Source organism: Talpa occidentalis, unplaced genomic scaffold, assembly GCF_014898055.3.
Source record: "Talpa occidentalis isolate TD23 unplaced genomic scaffold, MPIMG_talOcc4v2.1 talOcc4.11, whole genome shotgun sequence".
Lineage (NCBI taxonomy): Eukaryota > Metazoa > Chordata > Mammalia > Eulipotyphla > Talpidae > Talpa > Talpa occidentalis.
In genome coordinates this window covers 4,609,187-4,625,815 of record NW_023601104.1, presented here as the reverse complement: position 1 = coordinate 4,625,815, position 16,629 = coordinate 4,609,187, and the positions used below count along the sequence as shown (strand labels likewise).

Genomic DNA, 16,629 nt, shown 5'->3' with positions numbered 1-16,629 from the left:
GTCCACACCACAAGGTTCTTGGTATGGCATGCCATATATTTTCTCTGCATTAAACATCTGCTCTCCTCCCAGTCTACAGAAACAAAACCCTTGTATACTGTTCCCTTATCTCTTATCTTTCAATCACAAAACACTTTTTGCACTTAAACAAGCCCTGCTCTGTCCTTCCTGAGCATGTTTGGTCTACCTCACCTCCATCTCTTCTTATCCAACCTACTGTTTACCAAGACTGCTCTGGAAGACAGGTAATTAGTCCTACCTAATTACCCTAGGTAGGAATGATGGTACCCTCCTTTGTGTTCCTCAGCATGGATTCTTCCATAAAAGCATCATTATGTTTTATTGTTTTTATACATTTCACCTCTCCACATCCTACTGTCTCCCTATCACTGCCCCCCAGCAAAACACAAACAAACCCAACCATAAGCTGCAAGGATTTTCTATTATTCATCTTTGTATGCCAAGCATCTATCACACCTGTCAGTACATAGTAAATGCTCAGTATATACTTCTTAAATGAATGACTATATTATCTGTATTAGTGGAAGGAATAACATCAATGAATTAGACACTAATAATGTGCCAGATGTTACTAAGAACTAGATATGATCGAGAAGCCTCAGAATCTCTGGTGTCACAGCCATTAACCTGTAACTTCTAAGATTACAAAACAAGATAGACTATGTGTTCTAATTAAGTCAGGGGAAATCCCTGAGGAGGAGTCATCCTAGACATGCCACATAGCTCAGCACACAATAGCTGCTTTTTTCCAAGTACACTTCTACTTACCTTGATGGCACAATGAAGAAGGAGCCTGAACTTGAAGAAAAAAATAACATCAGAGAATAACAGAAGGGGGCAGATCTGAAAGCCATTTGGTTTTCATTTCTATTTTAAGAAATGTAGTACTCCACTACAGAGTCTCCGTGTGCTTTGCTACATAAATACAGAAAATGTCTCCATAGTTTTGTTTAGTTTCTTTTATCTTGAATTCACCAAGTTATTGTTTTTGGCTAAGACTTTGCCATATTTAAAATGACCAGAAAATCAGCAAATGAAATTTACCATTTCATCAAGATGAAATAGTACTCACCTCAAGAGTAGATTACCTCAAGAGATGATTTCATACTAATAAAACTTTAATCACTAGATAATCATATTATAGAAAAATCACAGATCATTTCAATAATTATACTCCAGAACACATTAAACTTATATACTTTTTATGATGTAAACACTTAGAAGGCCAGATCTACAGAGACTGTTTCTTAACTTGATAAATGTTATTAACCAAAGCTCTAAACGTTGTAACACTTAACTAGAACATCTCTGAAGGAAGCCTTTAAAATCAGGAATCATGTCTACTCAGTACTTTTTCAACTTTGTTTTGGAGGTCGTAGACAACAGAAAAGGCCTGGGGGAGAAACATCTAACAATTTTATGTAGTTTTCTAATGCGGGCCCTGATTTAAACATGGGCAAAGGACTTGAAGAGAAGTTTCTTCAAAAGTAGATAAATTTCCAATAAGTACATGAAAAGGTGCTTATAGGCACTAATCATTAGGGAAATTCAAATCAAAACCACAATGAGGTATTAATTCAGACAGGTTAGGATAGTTATTACAAAAGCAAAACAAACAAGAAAGAAAACAAGTTTATTGTCAAGAATGGGGAGAAAAAGGAAAGCTATGCACTGTTAGTGGGAACGTAAAGTTTAAAGCTATGTAGAACAATACAGGTCATTTAAAAATTAAAAATAGAACGACTATATGATCTAGCATTCCTGTTTTTCAGTATATATCTAAAAGAATCCAATACAGGCAGCTCTCCTGTCCACCTGTGACCATGTAGGTGTTTCTCTTCACCGACCTTCTCCCTTTGCAAAGCAGCAGAGGCAGCTCTCCTCCCAAGGCTGCCTGCCTGTGACCATGCAGGCCTCTCTTTTAACAAACCTGTTGCTTTCCGGGGCAGCTCTTTTTGCCCACTTGTGTCTGTGTAAGTGTCCTTTTCTCTTCTCTCTGTTTTTCTGCCAAATCTGCCCTTTTGAATAAAAATTCAATATATACAAAAAGGGTGTTGGAAATACCCATGTGCAAAGAAGCATTATTTACAGTAGCAAAAAGCTGAAGCAACCCAGGTATCCAAAAGCTGATGAATGGGCAAACAACGTGGTATAGCCAGAGAGTAGAATATTACTCAGTCTTGAAAAGGAAGGAAACAGATATGTGACAACATGGATGAAGCTTGAGAACATGCCAGGTTAAACAAGCCAGTCACAAAAAGACCAACACCTTGTAATCTGTTATACATGAAGTACCTCAAGTACTCAAATTCATAGAAAAAGAAAGTAGAATGGTTGTTGCCAGAACATGCGGGTATTGGGAGGAAATGGGGGAATTAGCTTCAAATCTACAAAATAAAAGGGTCTCAAGGTCCACTGCACAACATGAGTATATGTAACATGATGATGAACTGTAGTTAAAAAGGGTTAATACCTATTCATCTTTTATGAAAACCATTATACAATGTATGTATGTACACTTGTGTGCATATGTGAATAAATGATTTTGAATGAATAAAATGGTAACAAGTTTTAAAAAATGGTTTAGCTAGTAAATTTTGTGTGTTTTTTACCAATTTAAAATGTTAGAAATAGTTAAGATGGTAAAATTTTACTACAATAAATAGCATTGTCATGATTTGAACTACCCCAAAAAAGTCCACGACTCTACCAAAAGATTAGTACACTTAATATGAACATAAATTTACAAATAATACTGCGGGTGAAAATCAAATTTTTTGACATACAAACAAAACCAATAAAGAGACAAGGGGAGAGGGAGATTCCTATTTATAATAAAATATGCAAAAATAAATTATAATGCACACAGGCTATAAGTAAACTATGCAAATTGACTGTTTAGCTAAAGAGCTAAACTGTATTCCTTGATGGAAACACTCAGTATTATACCTTCTCATATTGATGTATAAATTTAATAAAACTCCAATCAAAATTTCAAAGAGATCATTCCATATTTCTTCAGACACAAACTTTCAAGTTCATATAGAATGAGTGATGTGCGCAATCCTGCAAACAAAATTTAGAGGGGGAAAAAGTGAATTAAGGTGATTTGAATTACCAGTTAGTTATATAAGTTTAAAACTACATTTGCAAAGATATAGAATTGCCAGAAGATCCAACAGTTACAGAAACTTTGTTTTTTTCTCAGATATATAGTGATTGTTCCTTCTGTAGAAGAATAGTAACTATTCAATTTCAGCAGCTTTCTCTGAGAAAGGGCTCAGCTGGGGTGAGTGTCCTTTCCTTGCTGAGGCAGCTGGTGATGGGCTTGCTAAAAGGGGATATCTGAACTGAAGAGGTTCACACAGATGTGGATTTTTTCCTGTCTGTAATTTCCACATTCAGAGATTCAACCAACAATGGATACCGAAAAGTCAACTATAACTTATACCAGGATTTTTGAGTACTGGGTTGGTACTCAGAGTTGCTAAACCCCAGAGTTGCTCAAGTGTGGACTGTAAACCAAACCACAAATTAAAAAGTGGGGGAGTAGGGGGGTGTCCATGAGGGGAAGAAGCTGACATTGGAACTTAGAATGGTTGCTTGGAGGAGGATACAGAGAAAGAATGCTCTGCTGCCAGCAACAAATGAAGATTTTAGGGAGAGAAGAAATATGGGGCCATCCGGATAGAAATTTTGCAAAGGAAGAAAAATACCGAAAGGCAGTATTTGCTAAACTGTGGCATAGGTTATGGCTTATCAATTAGTTCTCATCTCCCCAGAGGAGGCCCCAATGTGAATCTAAGTGTTTGTTTTATTTTCTCAAAGACACAATAGGAGAACTAAAACATACAACCACTAAAATAAAAATATTCATGTACCTCCTAAGAAGAAAAAAACATACACATGTCATGCATTTAAGCAAACTGTAGCTCAATAAATATTCAACCAAATGAGCACCACCTGAACTTCTCACAAATCTGCAAATTAGAAGCATTTTTATTTGCTTAAATTGATTAAGTGAGGTTTGATAACATTGAAAAATACCATTAAGGCCCCCTTTTTATTTCTATGAGTAAAAACAGCAGCATGAAATGACCTAGTCTATTTCTGCAGATGTGACTGGTGAGTTGCTATGGTCCTCATAAACTCTTCTTTATTATTCAGATTGATGCAATCAGGTCTACAAATTTATAACCACCATAATTCTTAAATGTCCCTGTCCCCATGTGTTTCCCTTGTTGAATCTTTAAATGAATTGTACTGGCAGGAAAAAAAAAAAATCCATCATTCTAATTCCACCTCCAACTCAGAATTGTCATCCTCTACAACTCTTGTATTAATTATGTGTATCATTCAGTAAGTTAACACTGCCTGACTCTCTCATTTGCAAAATGAACAGAATTAACTAAATGATCCTGCAAAAGCTTGTGGCTCTAAATTTTAATATTCTAAAATTTTAGATTCTATATTCTAATCTCTTCTACTCCCCTCAGCCAAAGATCTTTATTTTTTTTAAAGGTTCATTTATTTGTGCATACCAGAACTGGGGTGTAGACCAGAGTTGGGGGGTGGGGGGTGGGAGGATTCACCAGAGAGAGTGGGGAGCAGAACAGGCAGATCTATTGAAATACACTGCTGAAGGGAGCAGCAGCGAGACAGGAGAGGTCTGCTGTGCCATGTAGGTTTCTCCCTGGCCAGGGATCGAACTAATGCTGCAGTGGCTGGGGATAGCTTGATAGTGCTGTGTCTTTAACCCCTGAGGCACCAGGGCGGCCCCAAAGATCTTTAATGATATTTCCTTACATATAATATGTGATTCCCAAGTCACTAGTACACATTTTGAAATTCCCTCTGCTTAATATCAAGGGTTAGCTCCCAGTTTTGTGGGGGAAGTCAATCTCCTCCCCACAGCTTTCAGCCATCCCATAAGTAGCATCTTAACACATTCACTGCACTTCTACTTTCCCAGTAAATTTCTTTCTACATCCACAAAAACACAAGACTTTCCTGGTCTTTAGTCTGCACAGCAACCCACGTCTGGGCTACCAACATCATTCCATGCAAGGGATGGTAACGGGCTACAAAGGCTCATAAAATATCCAATGAACAAACCCATTGTCTAGACCATAAAAGAGGACACTTCGCCTAGTCTGTCTAGACACAAGACATTAAGGAAAATTGACTCGTGGCTGATAGTCCTGTTTAACTATGAATGGAGAAACTTTAAAAAGTACAGAAGGCCAATAAAATATTCCAAGATATATTTATAGCTCTCCCTGGCTGGTGAGGCAAGGATGGCTGACTCACCAGGAAGGGTGGTGAACAGCTCTATCACTGTATGACCACAGGAGCCGAAATTAGAAACAAACCAGAAAGTAGGCGGGTCTTTACTAGATGGAAGGATGGGTTATTTCTCAATCTTATCCAAATTCACTTAGTAGGGAAGTTTCTGAGCTACTCCAAGTTTCAGGGTGGTGCAAGTCACAGGGGATGCCACACGCATGACAGATTATTTACTCACAATCACCCTGATACCTCAAGCTAGGCCCGCCTTTCTACAAAAGCCACAGAGCTCACTGTCAGCAAGGAGGACCCCATGCCACCCCCGGCACCAGCCAGATCTGTGGTCAGTCAGTGGCAAGAAGACCTTTTCCAGAGACACATCAGAAGAGAAACCAAACATGCAAGGCTTATTTTGTTTCAGAAAACACAAGCACCTTTATTTGTACCTTTGCCCTCATGCCACAGGTAATTAAATCAGGGTCAGTTCCCCAAATGGTGCCATTTTCATCTCACAAACATGAACTTCATTTCCTCTCATGATGCTGAGGTCCATGGCATGATAATACAGTTTAAATATTTCTGAATTAATGAGATATTTGAAGGCTACCCTTCATAATATAAAAAAGGAGATGAACAGGAAAGGAAACCCAGCTTTGGATTGAGTGTTTGCAACTAAGATTCTCCAACCTTGGAGGGTAAGGGAGGTACGAGAGGAGGGTCTGAAATATATATGCAATTGGCTGCAGTGTTTTCTTCCCAAGTTTTCTACCACATGATTTTTCAAGGAGTTTCAAAATACTCAGTTATTAACTAGAGTAAAACTAAGGGGAAGTGGCTCTTGACTCAGTCAGTCCCAATGTGTCCTTCACTCAGTCCCGCCCTGGCCTCAGGATGTCAGTCATCTACAAAGAAGCTAGTATGCCTGAGTCATTGGAGTCCTAGAAAAGCAATAGGCTTTCAGGGAAAATGAACAAAGGATACAAATTCTTATCATGTATTTACTTTTTAAAAATAATATGCCAAGGAACATATCTAGAGAAAACATATAGGACTCAAAGTCATAAAAGAATCATTTGCTAAGATATGGTCCTGGGTGGAAACACTAAGCATTTAAAGATCCCAGTTCTTATGGCACCATCATATTAACCTCTATATTAATTCAAGCCCAATTAAAATGCCAAAGGTATGCTTTTGAAAGTTAACCAAAAATTAAGTTTTTCTAGAAGAATAAATATATGAAGGTCAGAAATATTTTTAAAAGTTTGCATGTGAACTTGAACAGATTCTGAGAATATTATGCTGCAGAAATTAAGATGCTGGTACAAACTAAACACATGAAGAGAACAAGAAAGTCCAAAATAGTCCCAAACTTAGCACTGAGAGGAGTAATTATTCCTAAAGGCTACTCTAAAATTAGCAACTTTGGAAAAAAGTTATCTTAGATCACTACCTCTGACTATTCACCAAAATAAATTTGAAAACAGGTGATATTTGAATAGAGATTTTAAGTTAAAAGTTACACAATAAGATGAATACAGATTTCATTACATAAATATTAAAAATTTCTACATACCAAAAAACACAGTTAAGCAAAATTGAAAGCAATTTTATTAAATTTTATTAAAGCAATTTTATTAAAAGGTAAAAGCATTTAACAGTTTTTTAATAAGTATTCATTTTTATCTAAAGATATTCAGTAGAAAATATTATGGCAATTATTGATAGGCATCAAAAAACTTAAAAAGGCATATATATATATATTTCCTTATATTTAGCCATTTTATTATATACAACTTATCTTAGAGATAAAAAATTATGAATAAAAATATTTAAGTCATCATCATTCTGTTATATTACTACCATAACTTGAGAAAATTCAATTTTGATAATATAGTCATTGTTAAAACATAATGAAAACTCATTTAAAGACAGTCAAGTAAGTTTCCAAATAACAGCATTCACAATGTGATTGAATTTTTTTAAGTATTAAACTCACCCAGACCTATCATAATTCAAGACATTGGCTTAATGGTTTCTCTGAGAAACAGATACTGAGTTTCTTTCATTTTATGTTATTTCCGGATATTTGCAAATTTATCATTTTTCAATATGGAAACATTTAAAACTTAGGAAAGATTTTCTGAGATGAGTAACCCAAGCCTCCTCATTAACAAGGAGGTAGCCACATAGCAAACCTCTGAATGATAGCCATTTTATCTTCTATGAACTGATTAATGTAGAAAGCCATACCCTCCCAACAGGATGATTAAAAATGTCTCCCATTTAGTTAAAGCAAGGACTGACCAAAAAATTTTTTTTAAGAACAGGAGTTTTTCTTCAAGCCTCTGTATTAGAGCCTTAAGTAGTCAGAGGTAATGAGGTAGGTGTGTGCCAATTTTTCTCCACATAGAAATGTTCTTTTCACCTAAAATCACTGTGAGGGACTCCAAACACAAGGCAGAATTACACTGATAATAATATAAGAAAGCTGAGCACAAGAGAAAAGGATTCTCTCTCATTTGAGCAGAGCAGCTCAGGCACAGCAGCTAACACGGGGCTCCTCCCTGTGCACTGAGGTCAGCTCCAGCACCTGTGGCAGTCCCTTGAATGACAGCTCCAGCAAGTGTTGAGACTTCCCTGATACAACACCAAGGCTCTGTGAGCTCCTGGATGTGGGCAGCGCCAAGGAAATGTCATAGGAAAGTAGTGGGAACCAAAGCTTTGGCTTCCAAGGGAGACCATCTATCCACAGCTGCAGATGACACTGATGGCTTTGGGAGTGGTAGGAGATGGTATGCTCAGCGGGACACCAGCAACAGTGGGGAGTTACATCACATGGCTGGAGGACTCAGAAGCCATAGTTCTGGGGCAGCTTTTATTATACAGACTCATATGAAGGTTTGAAGAGTGAGTTTACAGAATTCAGTAATGTCTTAAGCCTTCAGGTAAAGATCACTGAATGAGAAATAGAGGGAAGGCCAAGTGGTGACAAGTCTGGAGTGGCCAAGGACAGCACCAGGACAGTGCGAGATGCATGATGACAAATACCGTCCATCTCCCGGCTCTGCTAGGGCTACACTTAGATGCTGACAGCGCACAATGCCCACAGCACACCTGAAAGAGCAATACTAGCATCCCATTGTCCCATTCCACCCATTTAATAAATAATACACTCTAGGAGAGATGAAGAACACTGAAATTGCAAAAGCCTACAGTCTCAAGCATCCTGGAATATCTTTGATCTGATACCTCTCTATGATCCCGACATGGTGGCAAATGTTACGTTTCTCTAAGTTTGTTAAATTATGAACCAAATGTTTAAAGACTCCAGTTTTCTAAAGGTTAAGACAAATCACGAGGAATAAGTTAACTTTCTCAAAACTAGGATAAATGACAATGTAACTATATGTTAATATTGAGTAATGGGGTAAAAAAATAAGTTTCCTGTAGGTATGGGGTATCTTATTTTTAACACTCCCAGCGTATGAGCACCGTAGTGAGCACCAGACCTGGGAGCATGTTAAGTAAGCCACAGTACAGGCACCCTTGGGAACTGGCTGGGGATCCAGGTGCCTTCACACAATAGCAGGCCTGCTCTTAGTTGCACTGCAGTATTATTCCATCACAGTCCACCCAAGAGAACTGTCATAATACACCCCTTCTATTCCTCTCTCTCATCTCATCAAGACTTAGCTCTAAGAAGACATTTCATTACATAAAAACATAGGGAAAACCAACCATAAGCTCCTCTGAGCTCTGAGAAATAGAAGATAGAAATGAAGACTTGAGAAACTCTGCAGAGCAAGAAATGCCCCCAAATATCACTTGAAGTGGACTGAAAACCCATTTATGGCATTTATTTCTTTCTCTACTCAGCAAATGCTCCTTTTTACACGGATGATTGCCAAGACGTACTAGTAGAGACTATCGCCAGTATAAACCAGGAGAACTGACAGGATTCTGGTTTTTCATTACCAGGTAAACACCAGTCCTTTTCATTGTGTAAGCTGTGACAGAATATGAGAAAATTAAGTTGGTAGGTGGTTCAGTATTGCTATTATAGCACTCCAACTTTGGAAAATCAAATGTAGGCAAAAATACTGAAATAGCTACATATGTTTTCACTAAGGATAGTTTCCATTCTTTAGGTTAAACGCTGCAGAAAAAAGTACTATGAAGGAGTTATATCTTAGAAGTTCAGAAGTCTGCATTTGTTAAATGAAAGCTAACAACAATCAGGTTGTAGAACTTGAGGTCCACTGCCCACATACTCTCAGACTCTAAAGGGATGGAATGATAGTGCGTAAAATCCATATACACGGTTATCACCCAAATGTGAACCACTTATGTCCATCAAATAGGAAATAAAAGAGATAGCTGTGTATAACCAGACAGACTGATCTTAATACACACACATATGTAAGAACCAGAAAAATATAAACCTGTGTATAAAATATAAAAAGTGTATAAAATATAAAATATAAAAAGTTTATAAAATATAAACTTTTAAATAACAGGAAAAAACAAAGAGGTTACGTCAGCGATACAGACACTCCCATGTGCAATTAAGTTATACCACCTTCTCATTCATTTTTTATTTAATGTCATGTGAACCTTTCAGTTAAAGAATAAAAGCTCTAGATTCTCACTCTATTTAAATATTTTCAAGCAAAGCGCCTGGGAAGGCTTCCAGAGGGTTAGATTGCTTTAAAATTGGTCATGCATTAAAGCAAGCTTTGTCTAACCAAAGTGAAAGAGTAACTGATAGGCTATCTGTACATTCACCCTGCACAAAGTTCCTGTAGCTCAAAGTATTACTCAAAAGACAAACAGCAAATCAGATTACAGCTCCGGAGAATCATACTCTGCGTCTCCAGCAACCCTGGCAGCTCCCACAACATTATACGAGAGCCAAGCACCTGCTTCCTGAGGAACTTGTTACCTAACTTCTCATTAGTTCCCCAAAGGTTCTCCTCCTTCACACATGTGCCCCCCTTTCATTCATTCCACGGTATTCACCTTTCATCTCCAAGAGATGCATTAATGATAAAAGGTTCACATTAGCAGCAAAAAACCAGTAAGAGTAAGCCTTCAGCATTACATTTTACAAAGAAAACAAAAAAATTCTGAGAGTCTACTGAACTAGAACTAAAAGGCATTGCAGCAAGGGATTTCTTCCTGGGACCTGGCTTCTTTTCACATTACCTGCTTCAGTGTACTTCAATCCCACTTTTTCTTCTGCGTCTTTTGTCTTTGGTGGTGGCCAGATAGCTTGGAGTCTGCCAGGAGTCCTATCGTCCTGCTCTGTGGGGCTGTGGTCAGGCTGTTGAAAAAATGAGCGAAAGAAAAGAGTAAATAACATGAATGGTGGCCAGAAACAATTAATTCCTGAAAACATGCATGATGACTAACTCTAAAATTAATTTTAATAGCCAGATGCACATTGCTGTCATTCACTGTAATTGAAACACTGAAGTGACCAGCGGGGGTGACGTGAAAACAACAACACAGTGCCAGCATTACACAACACTTAATAGGTGACTTTGACAAGAAAACTATCATAAAGTCAAATGTAATTTGAGCTGAAAATACAAGAATACCAACGTACTTCATCAGGTACATTTATGGGAACATTTATAAATATGTCCCAAACAACTCCAAGCAGATTTTCCATAGAAAGACTAGTTTTCCATTTTCCATGGACATTAGCTTTAGGTCATCGCCGAATCTCAGTCTCCTCATCAGCAAAAGAAAGACAATAACCCTCATCTTGTATGGCTGTTGAGATTATATGATGTTAGCACATGATCTCTCAGTTATGAAAGCTGTTACTATTCAAAGAAAATTAATTCAGGTAATTTATAAGACTAGCAAAGGCCTGTCCAATAGGTCTTAATATTTCATGAGAACAGCAAATACAATTAGCATCCTCTCATTATATTTGATCAGTTAAAATGGTAATTTTCCCGAAACCTTTATTTATGTCTTGGGTTACAGTTAAAAACTAAATACAATATGACATTCCTATAGTTTTAAAAATTAGCTTCTATAAAAATAGCTTAAGTAGGAAGGCTATCTCATTCGCTTTATAGGGGAAAAAAATTGAATTTAATTAGCAATGTGAAGTACTGAGATTCGGCGATGATCCAGGTCACCCAGGCAGTAAAGGGCAGAGTTAGAATTAATATCCAGGTCTCATTCTAAATCCAGTCCTCTATCAGGATGCCCTGTAACCAACACAGAACATTTTGATCACATCACACATGTGTATTTTGCCTCCTAGATAACTTTCAAAGGAAAAACATTGTTTTCACAGAGGTATAATTAAGTGGTAAGGAAATCTGACTCTATTTTCATTTTGCATTGCTTTCTTATACAGCTTAATAGAGAAAGAACATTTACTATTAATGTCTAAACTGAGTGACAGCTTCCCTTTCCTACCCACACATCTTTACAAATATCCCTCTTGTCACAATCCAGAAAATATGGAAAGTACGTCTGTCCGATTCCACATTCCTTATAAGGATGATTTCACCAGTTTCATCTAAAACTGGGGCTCACTTGGACAGGAAACCCAAGAAGAAATACAGCATGGCATTTTATGACAAACCCCAAAAGCCAATGCTACATACGCTTTTGGAATCAGATGGCCCATCCCCTGGCCTTGACTTGGACGGTTCAAACATGGCTCTCAGGGACTCCTTCTCATGCCTCATCTTGCGCTTGAGAGCTTCCAGCTCTGAGGTATCGGCCGTGGTGCCCTTTTTGGGGGGTCGAATGAATAAGGCTTTAAAGGCCTCCAGGGCAGTTTCTGGGGGCTTTGGCTTGACCTCTCCCCCCAGGGTGCGGGCTTCTCCAGGGCCACTCCGGCTGTCCTGGACAGTGCTGCAACCCATCTCTTCTCCCCTGGGCAGCTCAGGGTCTTCTGCCCTCAGTTCAGCTTTGGGCATGTCAATGCTGAGCAGCTGAGAAAGCTGCTCCAGGAGAGTGGGAGTGGCCTTTGGATCTGTTGTTTTCTCCCCAGTCTTCACCGGGTGCAGCCCTGCCTGCACTAAGGACTTTTGAACAGGTTGGGTCAATTTGAGCAAAGCCAGGTCCCCGTCCTTGGGTTTGATTTCAGTGATGGTCTCCGCATCCTCAGATGTGGCCCCCTTCTTCAGCACACGAAACCCACTAAAAAAGGCTGGAAGCTGGAATGACTTGTCTCCAGAGACTTTTTTAGAAGCATTCTCAGTAACCCCAACAGGCAAGCGCTGGTCTGCAGCCACAGGTGGGATCGGGGAACCTTCTCCAGCTTGTTCCTGGCTGGGGTTGTGCTCCGATTGAAGGTTACCACCACCAGATTCCGGGCTGCTGCTTAGCTCAGATGGAGTCCTTTGAGATCCTTCCACGCAGAGCTCTGCATCATCCCCTTCCCCGGGGGCAGAATTTTCCCTATCACCTCCTGACCTTTCTTTGGCCTCCTGAGAGAGCTCAGGTAAATCAACAGTAGGGGGGTTGGAGTCACTGGTACCGAGCCCCTCTTCTGGCTCCTGGTCACCATCATCAGAGTCCGAGTCACTGGTAGTGTTCACCAGGGTCCCATGCACCACAATGGCGTCATCTCTGCTCACACTCAGAGCCCTGGGTGGAAGCAGCTCTTGACCAGGGCGAGACATCCCTGCCTCTGCTGGCCTCTGACCTCCCTCCAACACCATCTCCGTGTCTGTCGCCAGGCTCGCAGGCTCCCCATCATTCCCAAGGCCAGGAGGAGCCTGGGCCTCTGTCTCTTGCTGATGAGAGCCATTCCTGGGTTTGTCCAGCTTGCGGAACGCCTTCAGCACCGCATCTTCCTCTTCAGGCTTCGCAGATTCCAACTTACTCGGAAATCCAAACAGGGTTTTCATGGAGAACTTGCTCAGGATCGACTGAGCCATTTCAAGTCCAGCTTCAGGTTTTTCTGGTTCTGAGACATCACTGCCATTCAGAGAGCTACCAGCGTCCTCCATGTCCCGGTCAGGCCCTCGGCGGGGGCTCTGGCTTTGGTTACCTGCCCGGCTCTCTCACTTTATCCACTCCATCGGCTCTTAACTTGCACAGCAGAGAGCAACAGGACCCGGGGGCCGAGCTCCCCGGCCGGCCCGGGCACAGCCCGCACTCCTGGCCTCTTGCAGGGCAGTCACTGCGCGCCCCTTCCGGCGTGCGCGATGGTGGCCCGGGGCAACCATAAAAAGTTCGTGGAGCTTGGTGCCCACAAGCAGCGGAGGCTGTGCACCTTACTACGCACGGACGGGGGAGGCAGCTCCTCTGGGGCTTCGGTATTTATTCCGGGCGACAAAAGGCTTTTTGTCACCGGGAAAGGCAGCGCGCCTTGGGTCATCCCGGCGCAGGACTTCGCCACGAGCTCCGCCCCGGTGCCCGCCAAGCTCCTGGCCTCTTGCAACTTCCTCCTTGGCGAGCAACTCGAGGCTCCTGGAAGTGCTGAGCCGGCAAGCTGATCCTGACAGCCCTCAAACACCCCCCTCCCCGCCCCAGCAGCCCAAGAAATTCAGAAGTGAATCAGCAGAAAGTGACTAAAATACTTCTTATGGGCCCTCTTTTGCCATCTAAATTACGATCACAAGCCTGTGCCATCCAGGCCAAAAAAAAAAAAAAAAATTGCACACAGCAACAAAAAACTAGCAGCCCACACAGATCAACAGACACTTAGAAGGCCCAAAGCAAACAAACAAACAAACAAACAAACAAAAGTGCCCAGAAATCTCAAAAGCTATTAGGTTAATGCCCTTGAAGCTTTTTTAACTGCTTTCTTCCGCTCCCTGCAGGTTTCATCTGGAATGCAAATTTTCGCTGGCGGGGCCAAAGACAGAAAACCCACAGGACTGGTTTCAGATTACTGCCGGTTTTCGCTCTGCCCTGGTGTTCTACAAACAGGTACTTAGGCAAGCATGCCCACCACACCCAGTGTCCACCAGTGCTGGAGTGACAGAGTAAACAGCCCAAGCCTCGCAGGAATGATTACCCTCCAAGCTGGTGCCAATCAGCAGCTCTGACTTCCTGGCTTCCTTAGGAATCCTGGCAGCAGAAGGGCACCCCTCTCTGCTTCAGTGATCCAAGCAATGAAGCTAAAGCTGGCATGATACAAGGTAACACACAACCTGCCTTGTTAGGCAAAGCAATTCATCAAAGTTCCCCAAGGAGCCACATTTCCCCAAAGAGCGAAACATCTGAAAGGTTTCTATCACAGACACAATTTGCCTAGAACAAAAGCAGAACATAAAAAACAACCACCCAACATCAGCTCAGCGAGGCTTCCAACACTGAGTCTACCCTGGGAACCTGGTAACTAAGGCCATGGAAAAATTGCAGCTCTGTTTCCTAGCTGCCTACTTGCCTCTCGGGACAGCTTCCTGTCATACCTGAAGGTCTCTTAGCTTTTCAAATTCAGCCCAGTCAACAGGCCTTTGGGAAGTACCTGTGATGGACAAGGCACCATGCTGGATCAGGAGGGGGTGCCAAACAATAATCACCAGTTCTCCTTGAGCAAAGCTGCCAGAAGATTGTGGCTTGTGTCGAACATGACAACAATTTATTCTACAAAATAGAATCTGTAGCCCCAAGCAGAACTACAGTCTTGTAGTTTATCTGCATCAGGAGATGGCTGTAGGTCTCAGGCTGATAAGTAGAATCATGTTCCCCATTAAGTACAATTCTGAGAAATTCCAATTGCAATAATGCATTTCTACCAATATATTCAAAATGAACCCTTACAAATAAAAAGCATACATATTATTATCTCTCATGTGCCCCCTAGGAAAAAGTTAAGACAGTAATTCTCAGTCCCTAATTTGATCTTATGTCTAAATAAATACTTTTCTGTTTGCTCCTGCTCCTGGTATATATATGGGGGTTATTTACAAGGGCGCACAGACAAAAGGCCACCAGAACACAAGAAAAATGAAACGGTGCCTTTAAGTCTCAGAAAAAGCTTCCCATCTAGAGGAAATACCCATTGATAAAAATCAGACTTCTGCTTCTTCAAGTGTGAGTAAAAAAGGAATCATCACACCAGATCCTAAGATCATTTTCTTAAGAACTACATAGACTCTACATAGAACTACATAGTACATGGTAAGGGCAGGAGACAAGGCACAGGATTATGCTGATTTCTTTTAACTGAGAAGGCTCCATTTTCTCAGCAATAACTATGTACTGATTTCCAGAATAAGTTTCCAGCACGTTCAGCAGATTTGAACTTAGTGGGACAAAATGTGGGCAGTTTGGGACACAAACTGGAAAGGATTGTTGGCCCTTCTGTAACAGGGTGGTCCCCAGGAAGGGGTGGGGGGTTCCCGGATTCCTGCCCCACCCAAAAGGAGGGTAGAGCTGAGCAGGGAGAAGAAGCTTCAGAGGAGACTGAGGAAGGAAGGAACAGGATGGAGCCAGAATGAGACCTGGAGGAGGCACATGGGGCCAAGAGACATGTGAAAAAACTGCTCTTGCCTTTTGGTCATGGACTGGGTGACACAGATGTGGGGGAGACACGTGGGGAGGTGACAATGGTGCTTTTTGTCTTGATTTTGATTTTGCTCTTTTCCCTCCAGACTCGTCTGGTTGATTCTGATCCTTTTCTGTGGGTCCCCACTGGAAGGTGCTTTAGACTTGGGGGCAGGCTTTGGGGCCTTGTTCTGAGCCAATCCCGCTTGGGTGGAGTTTTACCCACGAGGGGACAGGAAACTTTGGGTGCTAGATTTAGAAACTATATTCTTTGCCTTTTCTCTATTGTTTCCCAATTGTATTAAAGCTCCTTCCCATTAAAGTCTCATTATGTTTTGTGTTGATGCGGCGGATGACAGAACCCATTTAGAGCAGGCAGGTTTGCAGGGTCTGGGGTACCCCTCTCCTTGCCCTGTAACATATTCAGTGCTCCACCTTCATAACACATGTAGTTTAAGGGAGATCAGTCAAGAATGAGGTGACTCGAGGCCTCCCTGGTGGTGCAAGGGGTTAAGCACCGCACTATGAAGCAAACTTCAGCCTCTGCCACATGAGTTCCATCCCCTTCCAGCCAGGGAGCTACCCACATGGCACAGCAGACATCTCCTATCTCACTCGCTGCTCCCCTCAGCAGTGTATTTCAGCCAATATGCCTGTTCTGTTCCCCACTCTGTCCCTGGTGAATCCTCTCATTGCCCCCCACCCTCCGCATCTCTAGCCTATACCCCAGCTCTTGTATGCATAAATAAATCTTTAAAAAAAAAAAAAAAAGAATGAGGTGACTCTTCATAGAGTAACCAATTACTTCATACCCCAGACTCAGGTGAATGATAGGAGGATTAAAAA

At 41.1% G+C, this 16,629-nt stretch overlaps 1 protein-coding gene across 9 annotated transcripts in view; it reads right to left on the bottom strand.

Moving 5' to 3' along the window:
• The window catches only part of FMN1 (formin 1), a 405,806-nt gene that overhangs the window by 262,625 nt on the left and 126,552 nt on the right, over positions 1 to 16,629 (bottom strand). For 6 of the 9 annotated variants that reach the window (XM_054700225.1, XM_054700239.1, XM_054700246.1 and 3 more), the window contains one exon: positions 10,513 to 10,630. The exons of 1 other annotated variant lie outside the window; for it this stretch is intronic. In XM_054700225.1, the coding sequence (XP_054556200.1) occupies positions 10,513 to 10,630 (118 nt within the window). Of the gene's footprint in view, positions 1 to 7,475; positions 9,315 to 10,512; positions 10,631 to 11,939; positions 13,409 to 16,629 lie in introns of those variants that run through there. 2 more of the 9 variants (XM_037502157.2, XM_054700244.1) reach the window with 2 other exon arrangements.